The 25,088-nt window shown below is 39.2% G+C and overlaps 2 protein-coding genes across 3 annotated transcripts in view; one reads left to right on the top strand and one right to left on the bottom strand.

Annotated features, from left to right (window-relative positions):
• The window catches only part of LOC307101074 (modulator of smoothened protein-like), a gene marked incomplete at its 5' end in the record, with an annotated part of 35,054 nt that extends 25,111 nt beyond the window's left edge, over window positions 1–9,943 (top strand). Inside the window, one exon of the mRNA XM_079773789.1 lies at window positions 8,515–9,943. Within this exon, the coding sequence (XP_079629915.1) occupies window positions 8,515–9,105 (591 nt within the window). The 3' untranslated portion in view covers window positions 9,106–9,943. The remainder of the gene's footprint in view (window positions 1–8,514) is intronic.
• SLC16A7 (solute carrier family 16 member 7) overlaps window positions 1–25,088 on the bottom strand; it is a 165,599-nt gene that overhangs the window by 96,253 nt on the left and 44,258 nt on the right. The window lies entirely within an intron of this gene.

Here is a 25,088-nt window from a genome sequence, read left to right as displayed (position 1 = left end):
ACTTTTAACACCTATGTAATCACAGAAAAACTTCAACAATTTTACTCATTTTGTTACAAGACATATATCTGAGTTAACTACAGAAAACCAGGTTACCTGAGTTAAATCACTGAGTTCTGCGGGGTGAGAGATAAATGCAGACTGTGGGATTTGCTACATAAACCTTTGAGAAAGGAAAAGGTAACTGTACCAGGGGCCCTGGGGAGAGAATAGCTGAAGGTGACTAACCTTTGCCAAGGTTACAAATTCTCAAAAGTATGCTAATGTGAGCTTTTATTTTTTAATTCCAGTTTCCAAAATTCTTCAATAATGTAGGTACAGGACAGAGAGGAAATAAAATCTCGGGGGGAGACTGTGATGAAGAGCAAGTGTGCTCTTGGAACGGGTTTTTAATTCCGAGTTTCAAGCAAGACAATACGTTCTTGGCAATGAATTTGTTTGTAGTATTATTCCCAAAGTATACACAGCATTTGCGCATTTCCCTTGTGAGATTTTGATGTTTTTTTGCATTATGACTAAGGAGTGAAAAGTGAGGTTATATGGAAAGCCCAAATTTTTCATCTGAATTAAAAGTCCAAGAAATTCCCCAGGGCAGAAAGCTCAGGCATATATTTTGGGTGAGGAAAGGCAGTAAACTAGTCAGAAGGCACAAAAATTACATTCCTCACAAATACCATGAGAACCTTCTAATGGATTCCTTTACCCATCTGGATAAAAAGTATCCCCATATTCTTTTTCTGGAAAAAAAAGTACCATCATTTTAATATTCATTTAGCAAAACTGACTGTGATCCTATTACATTCTGAATTCTAGAATTATAATGGCGCTAAAAGTCAGCACCCACAGGAGAAAAATATCCAAATTTATTCCCTGATTTAAGTATCCTTCAGAATTATAACGTAAAAAGAAAATTTTGACTTGATAAGCACAAAAGAAAAAAAAAAGTCTTTAACTTTGTCTTCATGGAATAATTTCTTTAAGACCACAGGGAAATATAATAGGAGCAAGGTGGTCCTAAACACAAGTATACAAATATACTATCATTTCAATAGATTCCCCCCCCCCCCCACTTTTTGCTGCTGACAGTGGCTCACTACTAATAGAACAGAATTATTAGAAGTGATTTGAGCACATAGAACATTTAAGACCCTTCTTTTCTTTAACTGTTATCCAGTCAATAGAAGATATTACTGTTACCAAGGTAATTAGCTAGTTATTAATATTAAAGTAATAAAATAGGAACAAAGGGAAGGCCAAACATTATAAGCATGGCCATCTGGGCAGCTTCACCAGAAAGCTGCAAATTTATGCTCTGCAGGGACCCACTAGTCCATTCCTTGCAGATTACTAGGGAAAGGAGAGTGGGCACATACAGTTTGTGCAGGAAAGTGCAATGTAGGGAAAATACATGCCTATCAGTCTAACCTGGAAACAAAGATCATTGGCTAAGAGTGTGGAACCCAATGCAAGCCTGCAAAACATAGGGGAACACATAATCTCCAGACAAAGGAATTTTCTGTCTCTTGCTCTCTCGCTTTGCTCATGGCAAGAGGCCCACTTTCACCAGCGACAGGTGGGGACACGGAGAGCACCCCACCGATAACATTACCATATTCAGCTAATACAGGAAGCATGTTCATAAAGAAAGTGCTTTAAAACCATCCTGTAGTCCAGGACCTGTGATTTCACTTAGCTCCCTGATGTCACCCACACCATGCACTGTGGTCTCACGGCTTTCTATTAAATAAATGCACCAACATTTGGCCAGTGACTCAGCTCAAAGTCTCAGAGTCAGGAACACTGTCTCTCCCTCTCTACCATCAAATCAAAGTTGTCAATTCTAGTAGATTCTACTTCCACATAGGCCGCTAGTTAGTTATTATCAAAAGAGAAGGGAGCAAAACTGATTGAGCCTGATTAAGTCTAGAAGCCACAGCTTTGGAGACACCCCAGGGACAGCCACCTCCTCCACCAGAGGGACATTAATCCCCAAGCAGGCAGGGAAGACCAGCTTTCCAATCTCCCAGGGGGAACAACTGGCCCATTAGCCAGGATTACAAGGGTGGGGGGTTGGAGGGAAGGAATAAAGAGGGAGAAGTTCTAACATGTGCATGCAACAGAAGAATCCAGATGAAGAGGCAAAATGATGAGGCATGCAAAGTAGAAGCCAAAAGAGGAGGCGTCTAGCCTGGGAAAATCTGCGGGGAAGATCAGATAGAGTAAGGGCAGGAAACCCTGGAAGATCCTGGAAAGTGATTGGATAGATTGAAAGAAAGTTTACTCCTCTCCAAACCTAAGTAACCATAAACAGAGCTTAACAAAGACCAGAGGCTTTTGCACTCTCTCCCTTAGCAGCTGCAGGGGGCCAAAGTACAGGGCAGATCACACGGGACAGGGACAGACTGTGCTGGACCACTGGAGCCTCAGGTGCTGGGGCTTTGGTCCTGGGCCTCTTTCTGGGCTTGGTGGGGACAAGAGCAAGTCTACAGGCCCAGAGCCTGGACTTCTTCTGCAGCAAGACGGCACTGAGCCACCTGACGGTGGAAAAGGCAGTGGGTACCTGGGAACAGTCTTTGGTTTTCACTCCAATAGATCTTGCCACTATACCTCAAATCCTCCTACATGTGTAGCCTGGGAATGCATTCCCTGCACTGCTGTGGAAAACCCTTATTTCCTCGGGCAACAAATCTATTTCCTTTTCCTTTTTCCTACAGGCACCACTTAATTTCCATCAGTTTGGTAGCGTTCCAATTGTTATCCCAGCCTCCAATCTCTCTACTTGAATAAAGCCTCAATATCTTTGACTAAATTGTACAGTTAATACAAGCTCAGGCCATTACACGCTTCTAGTTAAAACAGGTCAATAACTCTTCACCTCCCCTTTCCAACATCCAAACACCACAAACATCTGTGTGCATTGTACACACACACACACACACACACACACACACACACACACACACAGCAAGATATATGTAATAAAATATGATCAAGTGTATAGTTCTATCTATTGTTAGAGGCAATAATACTAACATAGGCGTTTTGATGTGCTTTGGCTTTTCACTGCCATTAGCAAACTAAAAGCCATTATTTCCCCTGGTTTTAAAAACACTACAAAGGCATTAGACATTAAGAAAATTGAGTATATGGAGTTTAAGACAAAACTGCATGCACTGGCCCATTCACATGTCACTAGGTATGAGATCCTTCCACACTTCAAAATAACATTATATCTTCAGTAAAAGGAAATTAAAGCTTTACATTTTTTGAATGAAATTTTATTTTAAATGAAAGCACAAAACTTTCAAATGCTGATACCATGGGCTATAAATAAGAAAAGTAGAATGGCTATTGACAAAAAGACTAGATAGAGATAACAAATGGTGGCGAGGATGTGAGGAAAAGGGAACTCTGGTGGCACTATTGATGGGAATGCAAATTGGTGCAGCCACTATGGAACATGGTATGGAGATTCCTCAAAAAATTAAAAATAGAACTATTGTGTGATCCAGCAATCCCACTTCTGGGTATACGGAGAAAGATGAAATCACTATCTTAAGGAGATACCTGCACTCCCATGTTCATCACAGCATTATTCACAATGGGCAATATATGGAAACAACCTAAGTGTCTATAAATGGATAAATGGAAAAAGACATGTACATCTATAACAGAAGATAAAGACGTATGTATTATATGTAAATAATTCAGACATAAAAAAATAGGAATTCTGCCTTATGAGACAGCATGGATAGACCTTGAGGATACTATACTAAGTGAAATGAATCAGACAGAAAAAGGCAAATACTGTACTTACATATGGAATCTATAAACAGAAAGTAGAATGGTGGTGACCAAAAGCTGAAGGGTGGGGAAAGAAATGGAATGTGCTAACTTCCAATTATAAGATGAATAATTGCCAGGGATTTGTGTGTGTGTACAGCATAGTGACTACAGTTAACACCGAACTGTTTACTTCAAAGTTGCTAGGAGAGTAGAGCTTTGATGTTCTCACCATAACAACAAAATGGCAATTATGTAAGGTGATGGACATGTTAATTGACTTTATCATGGTAAACATTTTACAATATACACTCTTTTCAAGTCATGTCAGTGTACACCTTAAACTTATACCATGCCATATGTCAACTATATCTCAACAAAGCGGGGAAAATAAAGTAATCTAGAATCATATGGCAAAGGCAGTTTATAGGAGTCAGAGTCACACCCTAGGACTTGATAAAAGTCCTATGGTTCCATTTTTTTTTTTTCTCTCTGCTTTCCTGTGTAAACAGACTTCCTTGGCGCCCTCCTCAGCAGAAGACAGAACCCATGGACCTTTTTTGCCTTTCTCTGGCCTTTGGACAGGGCCCAGGCTCCTCACGAGTCTTGATCCATGGAGAACAGGCTATTCCTACCATGGTGTAACATACCTCCTTGCTATCCTTCTTCACCCTATTCTGAAGGATTAAAAAGGAAGCATTTGATCTAGTGTGAGAAAGCTTGTGTGCAAACCTGCACTCTTCTTACCTTGAACAAATTCCCTAATCTCTCTGAGTTTCAGGCGTCTCACCTGTGGACTTCATATTTCCTAATGGAGACACTTGTGTGAAATAACACTTCAGTCTGTTCCACAACTGATTGCTGACTTTGGAAGAAAAAAACTAAGCAAGCTTAGTACCGACATTTCTTTTTCATATGTGCCCTCCTACAAAGGCGGGTCTATACTGCATGATAATTTTGTCAGGGCTGATTCTGCTCATACAAAAGAAAAGCCTAAGTTTTGGAGATAAGTTCAAATTAGAAACTCCATGAGTAGTTGAATCTATTTCCCCCCTATGTTAATGAATCAATTTAACCAATATTTAGTGAGTAGCTAGCATACAAAAGTTATTGTGTTTTGGATAGTAGAGATGCTAGGATAAATAAGACAGGTTCTCTTTTCTCATACAGTCACTCTTCCATGATGGAAGGTAGATTCATGCACAGTTAACAAGCCAGAATTATTAAAGTAAAAAAGAGGTGTATAAAGTATTAGTAGAGTCCTCATATACTGTAATCCATTATATAATCTAACTCCACCTCAACTATTCACATATTCTATAGGTAAGAATCAAAATCATGACACCTGTTCAAGGCATCTGCCATCTATAATAATAAAAGGGTAATATGCTAATTAGACCAGGTCTACTGGACATCCTACTTCCTTCCGGACAAAGCCACAGTGGTGGGGGCCGAGGCAGAGGCAGTTAGGTGCGATCAGGCCAGCAGGGGAGCAAGCAGTTAGGGGCAAGATCAGGCTGGCATGGGGAAACAAGCAGTTAGGGGCACGATCAGGCCAGCGCAGGGGAGCAAGCAGTTAGGGGTGAGATTATGCCGGCGCGGGGGAGCAAGTAGTTATGGGGCGATCAGGCCGGCAAGGGAGAGAAGTTAGGGGGCAATCGGGTTGGCAGGGGAAGGCAGTTGGGGGTAGATCGGGCCAGCAGGGGAGCAGTTAGGCAGTGATCAGGGTGGCAGGGGACCCATTAGGGGGCGATCAGGTCGGCAGGCAGAGGTGGTTAGGGGGCGATCAGGCAGGCAAGCAGGCGAGCAGTTAGGAGCCAGCTGTCCCTGATTGTGAGAGGGATGTCCCCCAAGGGTTCCTGGATTGTGAGAGGGTGCAGACTGGGCTGAGGAACTCCCTTCCGCTCCCATGCATGAATTTTGTGCACCGGGCCTCTAGTAACATCATAAAGCTGTTCAGCATTGTTAGGATTCCATGATCAGGATAATATCATAGAAAAGCTTCCCTGTATCTGAAACAAATATAGTTATTAACCAGATTTTCCATGGACACATTAGCAAATGTGACTGATTTACTCATAACAGGAAGTCTCAAGTCATTCTTTCTGGACCATAACATGAATGGAGAAAATGAAATATAATTTTAAAATGTCCTAGGTTTCATACTCTGCCAAAAGTGAATATATCTGACCCATTCAGACTAAAGAAAAAGCCTAATCATTGGATAATCAGCATTGACATCTACCCACAAAATCCACAACCCATGTAAAATAAGTTACAAAGATCTCCACACAGTGAAGTCTGCCCTGAAGAAAGTCCTCTTAATTTCCTGTGATTTTTTCTGGTATCCAGGCAAATGACATACTAGTTAGTAAAGTATGGGAGGAATGGGATTACAAAATAGAAGTTGAAGGAACTTAAGGAACTGACTAAAGGGCAACACTAAGATGCCATATGCATTTGAGGAAAAACAAATTTCATTTAACCAAAAGCACACAATGCGATTATTTGTGTCTGTTTTTTAACCACATACTCAACGAGTCTGATTGAAGTTGATACTCAGGATATATAATCTGCATTCTCAACTCATAAGGAATAGGCAGGAACAAATCAGTTCCCGTAGGAACCATATGATGTATTATAAGAAAGCTCAACAACCAAACAAGAGGCAAATAGCCCCAAGAGTGACCTAATATCACCTGGCATCAACCACTTTACTCTCAAATTTGCTGGGCTGTTTTAGTTTTCTATTGCTACTATACATAACTACCAAAAAAATTAATGGCTTAAAACAACACAAATTTATTATTTTATAGTTCTGGAGGTCAAAAGTCTCACTGGGCTAAAACCAAGGTATCAGCGAAAGGCTTGGAGGAGAATTGTTTTCTCCTGCCTTTTCCAGCTTCTGAAAGTCACCCACATTCCTTGGCTTGTGACTGTGTTCATCCATTTTCAAACCAGCAAGGTTAGGCTCAATCCTTTTCATGCTCTCACTTCTCCTTCATTTATCAAGTCCCTGGTGATTACACTGGTCCCATAAATATATTCAAAGATAATTTAAAGGTCATTTCCTTAGATTCCACTCATAATTTTATTGCACTTGTTTAGAAATTTTAGGTTATAGTACTTATTAAGGGTGCAATGTCATTAAATGACACTTGCAATGTTGTCTGATTTGACCAGAGAACCTTAACATTGTAGTCTTAAATGGATGGAACTTGGACTGGCAGTCAATCTGCTTATTGTGTAAGATCTAGACTGTATTAAGAAGACTATGTACACAGAACTGTCTCAATTACTAAAGAGCACATGAAAACATGTCAATCCACATGCCCAAAACTTCCTTATAATAATAATTAATTTGAATTTAAAACCAATTTTAAAATAATAGTTTACAAAATTGCTGGTATTATGTATATAATGTAATTTTATACAGTTAACATATTTAAGGTTATAACATCTTACTACAATTAATTTTATTTCTTGCTTTAGTGACTACCACTTAAATATACAATTCTGAACTCATTTCATTTACTGAGATGAGGATATATTGGTATTATTTGCTACAATCCACGTTTGCCTGTATAATTACATTCTTTACCCCCTGTCTAAGAAACAAACTTCATATTTTATTAATGTGAGATAAAATGTTACTAATATTTGAGAACGATGAGATAAAAAAAGATTTTTTTCTTTTCTTTTTACCTTAACTATAAACTTATTTTAAACTAGAGGCCTGGTGCAGGAAATTCATGCATGGGTAGGGTCCCTAGGCCTGGCTGGCAATCAGGGCCAATCTGCAGGGCAACCAGCAGGGCGATCAGGGGGCGCCAGCTGGCACTCACCTTGGCTGGCCTGGCACCACCCACTTGCCATCCCCACCCCCCGCTGGGGGCAGCTCTTGCTTTGAGCATCTGCCCCTTGGTGGTCAGTGCACGTCATAGTGACCGATTGTCCCGCCAGTTGTTCCACAGTTCATTCGATTTGCATATTAGGCTTTTATTATATAGGATATATGAGTTTATATAGGCTGGTGTGGCTCAGTGGTTGAGCATTGCCCTATGAACCAAGAGGTCACGATTGGATTCCCAGTCAGGGCACATGCCTGGGTTGTGGGCTCAATTCCGACTGGAGGCGTGCAAAAGGCAGCCGATTGCTGATTCTCTCTCACCATTGATGTCTCTCTCTCTCTCTCTCTCTCTCTCTCTCTCTCTCTCTCTCCCTTCCTCTCTAAAATCAATAAAAATATATATTTTTTAAAATGTGAGTTTAGAAATTCCCTGATTTTACTCTAGAATATTCGAATATCAGACTTAATTTTCATTTACAATCATTTTATGCAATTTTAATTTACAGTATTTTGCTATGCAAAAATAGGGCAACAAAAAGTTTTCTCATTTGCTTTCATGTGTACCTTTTCTTAAACAAAAACAAAAAAGGCCTTAAGAGGTATGTGTTTCTCACCCAGCCTGTGTTGCTCAGTGGTTGAGCATCAACATATGAATCAGGAGGTCATGGTTCAATTCCATTAGGGCAGTGCCTGGGTTGCCTGCTGGATCCCCAGTAGGAAGCATGCAGGAGACAGCTATGGATGATTCTCTTTCATCATTGATGTTTCTATCTTCTCTCCCTCTCCTTTCCTCTCTCTCTCTCTGGAATCAATAAAAGCATTTAAAAAAAAAAAAAGTGTTTGAGCTGGTCCCTGGCAGGCGGAGGGCTTGAGCAGCGCAGGGACTCCAGCCCGGTGGGGGTCCATGGGGCGTGAGGCTGTGGCCTGCCTGGGGCTGGGGAAGGTGGAGGGAGTGGAGCAGGGCGATAGATAAATTGACCAACATCTCAGGATGTCTCTTTCTCGCTGCCGATATCTTCTCCATCACCAGCATCGCCAACCCTGACTGGATCAACATCGGGGAGTCCGTGGGGGCACTCAGTGTGGACCTTGTGCAGCAGTGTCAAACAATCCATGGCCCAGACCTGACGTGCATCCCACCTCGGCTTCCCCTGGAGTGGGTCACCACACTGGTTTTTATCATCATGGGAATCATTTCATTGACTGTCACATGTGGTTTGCTGGTGGCTTCCCACTGGCAAAGAGAAGCTACAAAATATGCTGCTGGATGGATAGCGTTCGCTGGAATGATCCTTTTCTATATGGCCGCCCTAATATTTCCAATAGGATTTTACATCAATGAAGTCGAAGATCAACCTTATAAATTACCCAACAACATAGTAGTTGGGTCATCATGTGTACTTTTTGTCTTATCAATTTTCTTTGCAATAGTAGGACTTCTGTTTGCTGGCAAAGTTTGTTTACCAGGCTGATGAATGTCTAAATTGCTTGACATTTTTATTATTTTTTATTTTATCTTATTGTTTTATTTTTGGAGGGTGGGGAGGACAAAGGCAAGGCATCTGAGTAATCCTCGATTAGAAAGATGCTTAGATCAAACTGATGGTGAAAAGAAAAAAAAAAGCTTTGATTTGTTCTCACTATGCACTTTGGATTTTTTTTTAAAAGAGAGCCTTTTCCATAACCAAATACAGACAATATTGACTAACCTCCTGAGCATAATTTCAGGCAGTCAGGTCTGCAATGTGGTAGTTACCTAGTGACGGAGAATGCTTTCTGCTGAAAAGCATGTGTCCCTTTGTGACTCTGTTGTTTCATTTTTAATGTCTAATGATTCATTTGAGGGGGAAAAAATCTAAGTATTTATGAATCGTGGTGGACCAGAGGGATGCAAGAGAAGTTCCTGTGGGGCTGGCCTCACCTCCTAAGAAATTAGTGTTCACCCTTCCTTGTAGTAGTATGGGCCTGTGCATTACTTCACCAAGAAGCCAATAGATCAAAACTTGTTTGCTAAAATGAATGTAAAAATTCTGAAATTCCCTATTCTCTGTGCACAAAAAATAAAAAAAATAAAAAATAAATCAAACACTAAGAAACATGTTACTGGGGGTGGGTGGGGGAAATGTTCCTTATCTATAATAATAAAAGCATAATATGCTAATTAGACCAGATGTCCTTCCGAAGGAAGCCAGGGCTGCTAGGGAAGCCCGGGTCCCTGGTGCCTGCCTGAGAACGGAGGGAAGCCGGGGTCCCGGGTGCCTGCAGGCAGCAGAGGGAACCCCAGGTCCCAGGTGCCTGCTGGCAGCTGGAGGAAAGCCCAGGTCCCTGGTGCTGGAGGGAAGCCCAGGACTCCCATGCCAGAGGGAAGCCGGTACCAGCAGCCGGAGGAAGGAAGGCCTACTCTTGCACAAATTTCGTGCATCAGGCCTTTAGTATTTATATAAGTATATAATATGTACATTTTGCTGGGGGAAAAAAGCATATGTTTGTGAACTAATATGTAAAAAATAAGGGCTAATTTTACATTTACATAATCATATCTATTAAATAAATATTTTTTAATGAAAGGTAGTTAAAAAGAAATAAAATGTTTTTTTATTTATTTTGGCATGCCTTTTGAACTTGAGTAACCTTCACTTTCTGCAAAAGTTAATATATATGACTTTCTGAATCATACATTTCTAAACCATATATATGTTTTACAAAGATTTTTAATTATTGAATAACTTGCTTTATAATTCCTTTAATATAAACCCAATTCTAAAAGCTTTGGTTGTGTCTCTAGAAAAGTCCAAAAGCTAAAAGAAATTCCATGATCCATTATGCTGGAAATCAACACAAAGGGAAGCAAAAATACAGGTATCTCCCAGCCTCCAGAAAGCTGAGTTAATGTCCAATATCTTATCTAATTATCAGGTATAAAAAAATATGATAGTTTTAATTCTGTAATTTAAATGGTCATACTTTTTAGAAAGAACCAGCAGCTATTTCAATATTGCTTTTTTAATACTCTGTGGTATATAAAGCTCTATGTCTGGTATACAGTCATGTCATAATTATTGACTTGGGAACTTTAGTTGCAACTAAAATGCAATAGTCAGGGTTCGTGATCTTTTCTAACATGAACAATTTTTAATTAAGAAATAAATAAAACATGTTTTTACAAAGGTATTTATTAAAGAAGCTAAATATGTATGATGTAAAGGAGAGAAATATACAGGGTAAGTTACAGTTGTGAGTAACATTCTTCTGAGTTAATAAAGCTATTGTAATAATCATAAACTGCATGTCTTTTCCCATATGAATGACTGCAAACTTACTTTTGCCCACCCCTCTATTACTCATGTTTACACATGGTTGGTTATTACCTATAGACTAATAAAAATAAAAATTTATATAACAGCTAAATAGGTAATTTTATTGACATATTTGACAAAGTAGAAAAAAAAATCCTCCTAAGTTAAGGAACTGTTTTTAGAGACCAAAGTAAAGTTAAAAGGAATATTTAACACTATGTAAATCCACACTCAAATTTTCAGGAGAAACAGCAGATAATTCTACTCTCTTAGGGAAAAAAAAAATTCTCTTTAACTTAACAGCATCATCCAATCATGTTTTTAAATATTTAGTGTTCATTAGGGCTTAAGAAAAAGCTTCTTGAATGAAATATCCGTTAACACCTAATTCATAATTCCATAGTTTATGACAGCAGTTAGCATTAGCAATTAAGTCAAAAAAATAACTGAGAACCCATCTGGTATTTTTCTTTAAATCTTCTTCTTTTCTTTCCCCACAAACACAGAAGACATGCTTGTTTTGGAAACAAATGGCAAACACTACAAGAGAACTTAAAGTGAACAATAAATAATCAAGGTAAACATGTAAAATCACATCAGCTGATCAGTGGCTGACCCACCCAAGGTCGAAGCATGTGAGAGCATTACGGCAAGCTGAAGAATTTCTTTTGCTGTTAAATGACAGGCAGGAGCACCACGTGAACTCACACTCTTAGATATCCAAAAACAAATCCATTGTTTTAAGTTTACACAACCACCAAAGGTGTCTTTGAAAGTCACGGGAGACACAGTCTCTAAAGCTATTTACAACTACCATATATAGCCATTTTCATGACCAACTTGAAGGAATTCTACTGCACTCCTTAATAAGTACTATAACCTAAAATTTCTAAACAAGTGCAATAAAATTATGAGAGAAATATAAGGAAATGACTTATACCATCTTAAAATGAAAATAAATTGAGGAAACACTAAGTCAAATAGTTTTGATTGCAGAACTTGAGCAAAAATATTGAATGCACTAATCTTACTTACATATCTTTGTTATGGAGATATAAATTGTCTGCCCTTCTAAATGAGGGAGTCGCGATGAGAGAAAATCAATTGGTATTAAAAACAAATATAATTTTCTTAGCACCACATTGAAAATTAACCATGAAGAGGGACAAAATCAAAACACATTTTGAAAGCATATCTTAGTGAGCTTGTCTTGGTGATTAGTTGCCATACCTAGCTTATCTTAGCTCTATAATGCAGGTAGGGGTAGCTGTGAAGGGGACTCATATGGGAAAATGTGAAGAGAGCCAAAAGATAGCAGCTTCTATTAGCTACCATCTCCCCTGCACCAAATTACCATTTTTTTTATTTGATGAAGCAAATTGTACACCAGAGCCTTCAGCAATACTATTCTTATATATGACTAGAGGCCCAGTGCATGAAATTCGTGCACAGGGGAGGTATCCCTCAGCCCAGCCTGCACCCTCTCCAATCTGGAACCCCTAGAGGGATGTCCGACTGCCCGTTTAGGCCCTATCCTAGTAGGATCCAGGACTGCTGGCTCCCAACTGCTCGCCTGCCTGCCTTCCTGATTGCCCTTAACCACTTCTGTCTGCCAGCCTGATCACCCCCTACCCACTCCCCTGACAACCTGATTGATGCCTAACTGCTCCCCTGCCAGCCTGTTTGCCCCTAAATGCCCTCCCCTGCAGGCCTGGGTCCCCCCCAACTGCCATTCCCTGCAGGCCCAGTCACCCCCAACTTCCCTCCTCTGCCAGCCTGATCACCCCTAACTGCCCTGCCCTACAGGGCTGGTCCCTCCCAAGTGCCCTCCCCTGCAGGCCATCTTGTGGTGGCCATCTTGTGTCCACATAGGAGCAAGATCTTTGACCACATGGGGGCAGCCATCTTGTGTGTTGGAGTGATGGTCAATTTGCATATCATTCTTTTATTAGATAGGATTAGATAGGGTGTCCTGGATCAGGGTGGGGGTTCTCTTGGGGCGTGGGGCAGCCTGGGCGAGGGGCCTGTGGTGGTTTGCAGGCCAACCACACACCCCCGGCAACCCAAGCAGAGGCCCTGGTATCTGGGATTTATTTATCTTCTATAATTGAAACTTTGTAGCCTGGAGCAGAGCCAAGCCTTCTGCTCGCTCTGTGGTGGCAGCCATTTCTGTTGGGATTTATTTATCTTCTATAATTGAAACTTTGTAGCCTTAAGCGGAGGCCAAGGCAGGCCAGGGCTGCAGAAGCTTGGCTTCCTCCATCACCAGGGGCAACCCTAGCCTCCTGCTCTCTCCAGCTCTGTGGCTGATGCCATTTCTGTTGTAATTTATTTACCTTCTATAATTGAAACTTTGTAGCCTTGAATGGAGGCCTGGGCCGGCCAGGGTGTGCGGAAAGCTTGGCTTCCTCCATTGCTGGGGGCAACCCTTAGCCTCCTGCTCCCTCCAGCTCTGTGGCTGCTGCCATTTTTGTTGGGATTTATTTATTTTCTATAATTGAAACTTTGTAGCCTGGAGTGGAGGCCTAGGCTGGCCAGGGTGTGTGAAAAGCTTGGCTTCCTCCATTGCCGGGGAAACCCAAGCCTCCTTCCTGCTCTCTCTGTGGCCACAGCCATCTTGATTGGGTTAATTTGCATACTCGCTCCTGATTGGCTAGTGAGTGTGGCTTTGTGAGTGTAATGGAGTGATGGTTAATTTGCATATTATTTTTTTTATTAGATATGATTCAAGTGGACAAATAGGTTGTGGTGCTCTTAAGAATGTGCCTTGAATATCTCTGACAAGAGGAAGTGTAATTGACCAAGTGCCCAAGCTGCTAGCTCTGAAACCCATTGCTGGATTTACAAAGTCCACACTTCCTATGGGCTGCACCTGGGCTACATCTAAGCAAACAGGGACACTAAAGCAGGAGATTCCCAAGATATATGGAACTCCTCTGATGACTGATTTTGATGGGACTCCTGCGTAGTCTTGCCTGGCATATCCTGGATATTCATTAGTTATCTTTGGGAAAATAAACTATTGTTATTATTGAGTTGTCAAAGCCCAGGTTGTTGTATAAACATCAAAAATGAAATTCAGTGGGAAAGTTAGTTTTTAGATTATATTCAGCTTCCTAATGTAGTTTCTATGCAGCTGAACTATAACAAATGGGTTAGAAAACTACACAGAGAGAGATTTTTGTTCCATGTAAATAGAACCTCTGATAGTCAGAGATAGATAGCTACAGCTTAAATAGTCTGCTCCAATCCTCCCAATTACCCTTTCATAATACTAACATCTCCATTTTACAGAACAGGAGACTCTTAGCTTGGAGAAACCAAGTTCTCAGGGTTACAGAATTTTGAGGGCAGGAGACAACATTTCAACCTTGATTTTGCTAACCCTTTCCACAATGATCATTCAATTAGAAGACATCTTGTTCATGAAAAGACCCTGAATGCATGCATTAGCCATTAATGGGTGGTTGGACTATGTGATGTATTAAAACACTTCCATTGCTAAACTTTGATGAATTTTATTAAGGAAGTTTACTTGCAGCTCTAGCTGGTTTGGCTCAGTGGATAGAGTGTCCATCTGTGGACTGAAGGGTCCTGAGTTTGATTCTGGTCAAGGGCACACGCCTGGGTTGAGGAAGGGGCTTGCTGGAGGCAGCCCATCAATGATTCTCTCTTATCATTGATGTTTCTGTCTCTATCCCTTCCCCTTCCTCTCTGAAATCAATAAAAATATATTTAAAGAAAAGAAAATGCACTTGCAAAATATTGTATTTTCATGTAAGCCTTTTTTTTTTTTTTTCATATAAGCCACCATTCTTTTTTATACATTGTAGGACAGGTAAATCTACAGACCCAATTTAAATTTCTTAATTTGTGTTATAGTAATTAAAGTGCTCAGATAGGATTTTGTTGTTTTTAAATATCATTAGCAGGAATCTGTCCTAGTAATCAAAAGATGATGATATATAAATTCTGAATACTAAATATTAAATCATTACAGTGCAATGCTTTGAATAAGAGAAACATTAGAAAAGCATGTCTGTCAATATGTACTAATATCAAGTTTAGAATTTTTTAAATAAAATATTATCAAGCAAGGACACAAAACCAGTGGTATAAATCTGGTTAATTTTATGCACATCTTACATTGAATGACCAAGTATGTGTATCAGCCCAATACCTACAGTGTTTTGGACAGTGCCAGCCCCACTTAGCTCAAACATTAATGTGACTGAGTCAGGTCATGTCATTATTTGGAATCAAAATAGCAAAACACCTATAAATCAAAGCTCCATTTACAAATCTGAATCCAACAAATTCCACTGGTGCCTCTTGTTTCTATTGCTGTCAAGCCCTAAATAAACTGTTTCCTCTAATCACCAATCCTTCTCAATATCATCCTCATAGTATGTGTTTTTTTCCTATTCAGATCATATTTTCCACACTACCACATCACTGTTGATGTCCTTCCTAACATTTTTCATTGTATCCTTTGGAGCACCGCCCCCCCCCCCCCCCCCCCCCGCACGCCCTCCCCAACGGCTTTTCTTTTCTTTTTTTAAATAAACAAACTTCCTTATTCCTAACCTGAAAATTATTTTGTCTCTGCATCCTTTCTTCTTTGAGGATCTGACTTAAATAAAATGCTCTTGAAGGAATGCAAATTCCATACCTTTGTGGCCAGAACAGAGGCTCAGCATAGTCCATCTCTAACCTGTAGCTTTTGTATTATTACTATTTCAACTCATGGCTGTGGGGGGGAGGCGGGATATTTTCTTAAGTTCGTTACACCAAGCTATATCACCTGAATACTGAGACTCATCAGCTTTCAGGTCTTTTCTTCAAAATCCGTTTTTCTTCACTCTAAAGTCCAACCATAATCCACATTTATAATCAATACCCATACATTACAATGAATAACCTAGCCAAAGAATCCATGATCTCCAATCCCCTCTCGTTTCAATAACTCTCATTTCTTGAACCTCACGGCCATTCTGAAGAGCTCCATCATTGAACTCTTAAACATTGATATTCTATTTCCCAATTAATGTTCTATCTTTTTTGCAACCTTAAAACTATTATTCTATCAATCCTATTCTGGAATTTTCTTGAAACCTTCCACTTCCTTGACACTTGTATCTTCTCCCAAAATTTTAGCCCTTTTCTAACCTCAATTTTTCTCTACTCAGCTGCAACATTGGATCTTTATTCAAATTCCAGTTCTTCCATGTACTTCTTGGTAAAATACCTTGAAAGAAATTACTTAACTGGATCCTCAATTTTTTAAAATATGTTTGTATTGATGAGAGAGAGAGAGAAAGAGAGAGAGGAAGAGAGAAACATGCGAGAGAGAAACATTGATCGGCTGCCTCCTGCAACTCCCCTAGTGAGGATTGAGCCTACAATCCAGGCATGTGTTCTGACTGGAAATCGAACCCAAGGACTTTTTGGTGCATGGGACGATGCTCAACCAACTGAACCACACTGGTCAGGGTTGTGGGCCCAATTTTTTAAAATGAAGAATAGTATATATATATATATATATATATATATATATATATATATATCTCATAAGAAAGAAGGGGATAAATGTGACAATGTACTTACTGTACTAAGTTACTAACACATTCTAAGTACTTAGTAAACATTAATGTCATCTATAATCACCAACATTCTCATGTTACACCTTTATCTTCCTGCAAAAAGGAGACTGAAACTTCCAAACTCAGAATGGACCTTACACTTATAGTACTGAGTAGAACCAGAAAAAAAAAATGGATTACCTGCACAGATTGATGCCATTGCACGCTCACAGATTTCAATTTCAGCATGGGCTTCAATGCCTCTCCAGGAAGCTTTTCTCACACCTCTTGGTATCTTGCTGTCCTTCCCATTACAGTTCTAACCATGGTCCCCTCTCCTCAAGTTCCCTAACAACCCCTAGTCATCACCTGTAGTTAACCTGACCTCTTGTTCACAGAGAAAAGAAAAGCCATCAGAACAGACATGAAGTCTCCTAATGTCTTGTTATTACCTGTACACATTTCTATATCTCTCTTAATCCTTCATTCAATTCCTCCTCCCCTGGTAGTGGAGATAAACGCCTTCCTAGTCACCAAATAGACCCTCACCCACTTTGTGATAATTTCTCCTTGACATTTGTGTTTTTGCCATCAGACCCTTTCCCTTTCATTTTCCTCTAATGTCAGTTCTTCCCTTGCAACATACACTGAGTGGCCAGATTATTATGATCTCTGACTGCATAATAATCTGGCCACTCAGTGTATATCCTATATAATAATACGCTAATATGCAAATTGTCCCCTCGACCAGAAATTCGACCAGCAGGCGGCTGACCAACCGCCCATGTCCCCTCCCCCTGGCCAGGCTGGCTGGACCCTGCCTATGCACAAATTCATGCACCAGGCCACTAATCTATCTATCTATCTATCTATCTATCTATCTATCTATCTATCATCTATCTATACACACACACACACACACACACACACACACACACACTGAGTGGCCAGGTTATTATGCGTTCAGAGATCATAATAATCTGGCCACTCAGTGTATAGTCTAACAACACTGAATTCATTTGTTTCCAGTTCATCCCATATTATTTTATACCTTCATGTCTTTACTGTCTTACTAGGTATCCATGCCTATCAAGAAATCCTCTTCTCACTTTTCTATTAGACAAGTTCCTCCTATTTATTCCTCAAGACCAATCTTAAGAGTTCCTCCTTTGTGAAAGTATACACAAGAAAGACATAAGGGGGAGGATGATAAGAAGTATTGATGCAGTGAGGACATTCAGGAAAGGTGATAGATAAAAGGGAAGCCTCACAATATCAAGTTGGTAGATGATAATGAGACTCAATTATGATGTCAGACATCTTGTTTAACTTCTATCTTCCATATACATTTATGTTTATTGAAAAGCATTTCAACTGCTCCCTGAAAGCAAAGAAATAGACTCCTAAGCCTTTCAGATTTTCAGATAATTACAAAAATATCTCCAACTGTCAGGAAATCACCAGTTTTCCATCTGTTTATAAAGTGATTTTGAAAGGAGAGAGGGGAAAAATGAGTTAAGCTTTAACACACATTTGCTGGCAGGAAAATCAAACTAGAATAAACACAGATTATTAATTTTTCTGCAATTTTCACAAATTCCTTTTCTACCAGTTACTTATAATACAAGCCTGAGGTAACTTCTGAAACTGAAATTTAGGATTTTATAACCTTTGACCTATAATAAAGCCAGAGGCTAGATTGTAATTAACATCTGGTAAAGTTTTGCATCGTTTTGCTTAGTTTTTTCGTGTGTTTTTTTTTTTTTAAGATTTTTTTTGGTTGTTTTATTTTGATCATCCAGCTTTATTACGTTCTAAATGACATACCTTCTCCTGTTTGACTGCTATTTATATTTTATGCTAAATGTTACCCAATTATTCAAACTTATCAAATACTCAATATTTCTAGTACAAAATCACCCACATGCTCAGAGTTGCAAGAGGAGAGAGGCTGCTCTCTAAAGGGCAGTGTCATCATCATCGCCATGGATATTTATTGCATTTTTTAACAGATGTACATCATTGCTGAGATAGTTTCAAAGTCACCTTCCAAAGCTGGAATAAAAAGTTGAAAATTTGGCCACAATTTTCTTCAGTTCACCAAAATTTCTTCTGTTCTGTGGAAAGGCTGCTGGAAGACCAATGTTTTCAAAAGGTTCAGCTCAATTACATTGATGTGGTACCACTTATTTAAAGCTATTTTAAGCATCTTTTTGGGTTACAGTTAGCTATATTACAAATCTAATTACACTTGCCCACAGGAAAGTAAGTACACATAGACCCTGCTCTGTAATGTACTTAATAAAAGGCACTATATTTTCCTTCATAGCATTTATGAATTGTTATTATACAGTTCTTTATATTTCTAATGTCTGTCTATAAATTTCACAAGGGCATGGTTGTATATGCAATACCTAGCACAGAGCTTAGAAGGCCAACAAATGTTTGATGAGTGAATGAATGGATGACCATGTGAGCTACAATTAAATTTATATACACTTATACTTGTCACTTTACATTCATGCTGAAGAAGTACACATATTTCAGAAACTCATTGAGACATAGTATAGTATAGAATAACAAAGCACTGACTTGCAGATCAAATTAAATAAATTGAATGCCAGATCTGGTATTTAAGAGTTCATTGATCAAAGGTGGGTTGAACTTTCTAACACCGTTTTCTTGTCTGTAAAATGTAAATAGAGGTAAGTATTAAAGGTAGTGCATACAAAAGTAAGCAACTCAGTCCAAAGCATGAAGTAAGGCCTTGGTGTGGTAGGTAACTTCACGTATCAATATTTTATATAGCTTTTAAGTGTATTATACTAATTCAAATTATCCCAATTTTTAAAAATTGACAAAATGTCTATTTTGAGCATATGTGGACAGTAATATGTGGTAACTCATCAATAATTTATGGCATTAAAATGAATTTTCTAACAGCTTTGTGTCTGTTTTCCCAATTATAAACTATTTAAACAAGTTACTTTCAATTACTTTCATCACTTTACTCTGTACACGATTTTCAAATTCTTCAGTACTGTCTCAATTGGTCTCCATAATCACACTCATAATTCATGGTTAGTGCAATTCTCTGGCCTAGATTGTATGCTCTTCCTCAATGAACTTTCATTTCATTATTACCCTTCTATTCCATAACTTCAACCACTATCAAATGGAAAGAGTAGTTGTCTCTGAAATATGTCTCCCTTCTGGATTGTACTTTTGCAGAATCAGGTCCAATTTCAACCCGTAGCATGTATTCATCCATTTATTCACTAAGCACCATTTATGTTCTGACTTGAATGTTTGTATTCCCAAAATTCATATGTTGAAAACCTAATGTCTAAGATAATGGTATTAGGAAGTAGGGTGTGGTGCTTAGGAATGGGCTTGGTGGCTTATAAAAGAGGTTCCAAAAAGCTACCTTGCCTATTCCACCACATGAAAACACAATAAGAAATCTGTAACTTAAAAGTAGACCCTCATCTGACTATGCTGGCACTCTTCTCAGATGCCCAGACTCCAGAACTGTGAAAAATAAATTTCTGTTGTTTATAAGCTTCCCAGCCTGTAGTATTTTGTGACACCTGCCTAAACAAACTAAGACAATCTATGACCAGATACTGTATTAGGTTTTAGAGTTACAAAGATGATCACAGCCTGGCTTGTGTGGCTCAGCAGTTGAGAGTCAACCAAGAACCAAGAGGTTGCTGGGTCAATTCCCAGTCAAGGCACATGCCCAGGTTGGGGACTTGATCCCCAGTAGGGGCCATGCAGGAGGCAGCCAATCGATGATGTTCCTCTCTCATTGATTTTTCTATCTCTCTATCCCCCTCTGTTCCTCTCTCTGTAAAAATCAATAAAAACACTTAAAAAATAGGTGAGTTCATAAAGGAGGTGCAGAAGAATATTTAAAAAAAAAGATGAACACAATGAGGTCTCTAGTATCAAAGAGCTTATAATCTAATTAGGGGAAACAAACCTAGAAATAGATAATTATGAAAAATGTAGTAAAGTAAGTAAAATAATTAAGGGTGTGGCTTTTTGAAAACACGGAGAAAGAGTATCTAACTAGCCTGGGGTAAGCAAAAGACAGTGACAGAATTTTAGAAAAAGCAATGCTTCTTAAAGATAAGGATGAATCAATGGGCAAAAAGGACAGGGGAAGAGCATTCCAAGGGTCAATATGAAGCACAGAAACCAATGATCGTGCATCCATACAGACAGCAAGTCTATTTATTTATTTATTTTAATTGGATTTATTGGAGTGACATTGGTTAAGAAAATTATATAGGTTTCAGGTGTACAATTCTATAATATGCCAGCTGTATATTGTATTGTGCTTGCCATCCCAAGTCAAGTCTCCCTCCATCACCATTTATCCCCCTCTTACCCTTTTCTACCTCCCTCTACCCCATTTACTACTGGTAAAAACTTACTTTTGAAACTTTTGTTACATCAGTTCACAAAGTATGTCTGCAGCATACAAATGTGTAGGAAAGGTTTTATTTAAGATTGTGTTTAAATTAAAATGAATTGACAATACAATTTTTTTTAATCTATAAATTCAAACACTCTTAACACCATTAAAGACAGTATTAGGAAACATCTGCTTTGCTGGATTTCATTCAGTGTTTCAGGTCATATGGATACAGTATTGATATTCCAATATGGTGGAGTATTAACTTTACTCTGCATCTTCTCACCAAAGACAAGCTCAAACCTGCCTTGTTCATTACATCTAGGAGAGACCACAGCTGACACACGTTGGAAGCACAATCAATAAGGCTCAGTAAGCCCTAGGTTGTAGAAAAGCACAAGAACTGACTCCTCTTTTCAGAAATGGAAAAAGTGAGAACCAGGGATACCTAATAACGTCAGTGACTCTCCCCAAATCAGAAATATCCATGCTAAAATGACTCCCTTGAATGTTTAAAAGTAAAAAAGTCATAAAGACAACATTTTTTAAAAAACAACATAACAGTCCAGCAGTTGAGCATCGACCCAGGAACCAAGAGGCCGCAGGTACAATTCCCGATCAGGGCACATGCCCAGGTTGTGGGCTTGATCCCCTGTGGGGGGACATGCAGGAAGCAGCCAATCGATATTTCTCTTTCATTATCTCTCTATCCCTCTCCCTTTCTCTCTCTCTAAAAAAGTCAATAAAAGCGTATTTTTAAAAAAACATAACAACAACAAAGACTAACTCTATTTCTATTCTGGTACATATATATTAATAGCCCTAGAAACTATTGCACAATGTTAGAATAAATTTGGACCCATCAAAAAATATTCATTTATTAATGCAAAAACTAGTTTTGTGTTCCATGAGGACAGGGGCTTCATTTTTGTTTGTCACACTTTGAACATCTCAAGCAAAGTAAGTTCTAAGAACTACTTTTGAATGAATGTATGAATTAATGAATGCCATGTATAAGACTAGACTCAGGAGAATTTGGCAGCAAATTAATACACAACATCTCTGCGCTGGCAGGAGATACAAATTAAATTAAAATACAAATTAAAAGAATTGATTTGTATGAAGTAAATTAAAAAAGAAGCAGCCCAGCCAACATGGCTCAGTGGTTGAGCATCGATCTATGAACCCAGAGTTCTCAGTTTGATTTCTGGTAGGGACACATGCCCGGTTGTGGGCTCGATCCCTAGTTTGGGGTGTGCAGGAGGCAGCTGATGAATGATTCTCTCTCATCATTGATGCTTCTATCTCTCTTCCTCTCCCTTCTCCTCTGAAATCAATAAAAATATATTTGAAAAATAAGCATAGGAATAAAGGGAGAGGTAAATGGCTCCTTAAACTAATGTGTTTAAGGAAGGCCTCTGTGGGGGAAGGATAGAGACTTACCTAGGTAAGTACTATGTATGTGCTGTGTCATATAGTTCTCACTACAGTGTATCCTAGCAGCTATCATATCTCCAATTTATAGACAAAAAAGTTAAAGTTAAAAGAGTTAATACAAGATTATTTTTGGCCGGCTGGTATGGCTCAGTTGGTTGAGCATAGTTCCATGCACTGAGAGGTTGCTGGTTCAATTCTGGGTCAGGGCACATGCCCAGTTTGCAGGCCCAGCCCCAGACTCCCCATATGGGATGAGCAGGGGGCAACTGATCAATGTTTCTCTCTCTCATCAATGTTACTATCTTTCTCTTCCTTTCCCTTCCACTCTCTCTAAAATGTCCATGGAAACACTAAATTCTATAAAAATGTTGTATTCAATATTTTGTAAAATTAGAAACCTTTTTAGACTTCTCAAATTGCTCATAAGTCATTTTTCATACATGCAGGTCCTCTCAAAATGCCTGTATATTATTTTACAGGTTCCTGAGGGAACTTTGCTTAAGCACCAAAATATTCTCTTTAAATTTTTGGAAAAGGCATTTAGAACATCAGCCTCTTTATTAGGCCACCGACATGAAAGGTATTTTCAGTTGTTAATACATGGCAGCACTTGTTTTTGATAGGGGCTGCCAATGACTTTCAGTATGCCTGTCAATCAAAAGGTAGAAAGGAAAAACAAAATCATTGAAAAAAAATCATACACATTTCAAACAATTGGCATGGGTGGTATGAATCCTCCTGTTATTTGGGTAGATAGAATTCAAGACTATTTTAGGAAAAGCACTACTTTTTTCCGAATTTCAGTCATTTAATTTCACAAAACAAAAATAACAATCACATGTTTGGAAAAGTAAAATTCTAAAATATTTTTTTTCTGTCAGAGTATGGAGTTCAAGTTAACATAAGATTTCATTTCAAATGACAAAAAGGAACATTCACCAAAATTTAGAGGAAATATATAAGTTGAAATCATGAAACTCCCCTCAAAAATCAATTATGCAATACAAAGAGTAAATCACAAATTCCCTTGTCTTTTTTGTTTCTAACAACATTCCCGAGTTTCCTTACAAACATTTAAACGAGGCAGAAGGCTGAGAAGTAGGTCAACATCGGTTAAAGTTGCTTCAAGGAGGAATGTGAATCGTAAACCCATGATGATGCCGTGAAAATTACTGTCATTCTTTATTGGCAATACTGCTCTTCGCTACATCATTTTGGTTACACAGAATGGTTTCAATTCCCTCACTATCACAAGAGTTTTGTGTTGTAGTTTTATGCTTGCTTTCTTGTTATACACAGTAATATCTGTGAGAACATTAAAATGTTCCCTTCCTGCCCTAACTGGTTTGGCTCAGTGGATAGAGCGTCGGCCTGCGGACTGAAAGGTCCCAGGTTCGATTCTGGTCAAGGGCTTATACCGTGGTTACAGGCACATCCCCAGTAGGGGGTGTGCAGGAGGCAGCTGATTGATGTTTCTCTCTCATCAATGTTTCTAACTCTCTATCCCTCTCCCTTCCTCTCTGTAAAAAATCAATAAAATATATTTATAAAAATAAAAATAAATAAAATGTTCCCTTCCTTAGCTAATTATTGATGGGAAAGGAAGCAAAGGAAGAGTCAGACATTGTTGAGCATATTCATCTGGGAAGCAGAGGCCTGTTTTCTTCACCAGGAAGCTACAACTTCACACCCCAACAAACCTCAGCATAGCCCCTCCATGGAATTGAACACCCTCCCTTTCCCCCCATCTGGTACCAGGTTGTGTAGGGTGCGAGGGGAAAGCAGAGGGAGAGATAAGAACATGAGCAACAAAATGGTGCAGGGGGAGGTGCGGGACCATAGAGGCCTGTCAGTCTAACCTGGGAAAAAGATCACTGGCTAGGGATGGACCCCATCAGAAGCCCGCAACAGTTTGGGAAACTGATTGGCTATTTTGAAAAAGCTCCTGGTTTCTCCCAAGCCAGAATACATAATCCCAGGTGGACAAAGAAGCTCTCTATCTCTTGCTTGAGACCTGAACTTGCCCCATTCATTCATGTTCTCTCTCCAAAGCCACATGGCCCTAAAAGCCGCGTGGCCACTGGCCCCGCAGACCCCACACACAGGCTCCAGCAGGAGCCTAGGTACAGCGGCAAAGCAATGGATTGCAGCAGGAACACAAGCTAAGTCAGCCAGATGCTCGTCTGAACTAAATTTTAACACTGCACAGAATCTCTGCACATTGATTCCTTCTGGCTCTGATTTTTCCATGGTGAGAGGGACAGATATAGGACATTGGGGAACTTCTTTAATTTTGCTTCCTGAATGAATTTTGCCACCAGACCTCATCCTCTCTTGTAGGTCCCCCAAAATGCCTTCCTCATGACAACACAAGAACCCCCTTCCACCAGCAACAATAAGAGGAGGAATAAGACAGGAGCAAAACAATGCACTGTTCTGTACTAAACAAAAATTGGCAGAGCAAACTAAAGACTCATTCCCAGAATAGAGCACAATAAAACCAAAGAAGGATGGTAACAATTATGAGAGCATTTTGAAAAATTAGCTTTCAACTCCCGAATCAAGTCTTGGAATTGCTAAGAATCTTTAGAAAATAAAATCAACATATTTTTTTAAGGCTTCGAGGTCAAAGCCCAAGAGCCAAAAAGGATTATAAAGTTTGTTCATGTATATATTACTGAGTTGATAGTTCCTAATAATAAAAAATGGATAGAATT

This window comes from Cnephaeus nilssonii (genome assembly GCF_951640355.1).
Source record: "Cnephaeus nilssonii genome assembly, chromosome: 6".
Taxonomy (NCBI): Eukaryota; Metazoa; Chordata; class Mammalia; order Chiroptera; family Vespertilionidae; genus Cnephaeus; species Cnephaeus nilssonii.
The sequence above is the reverse complement of the archived record's forward strand: the minus strand, read 5'-3'. Positions and strand labels throughout refer to the sequence as shown.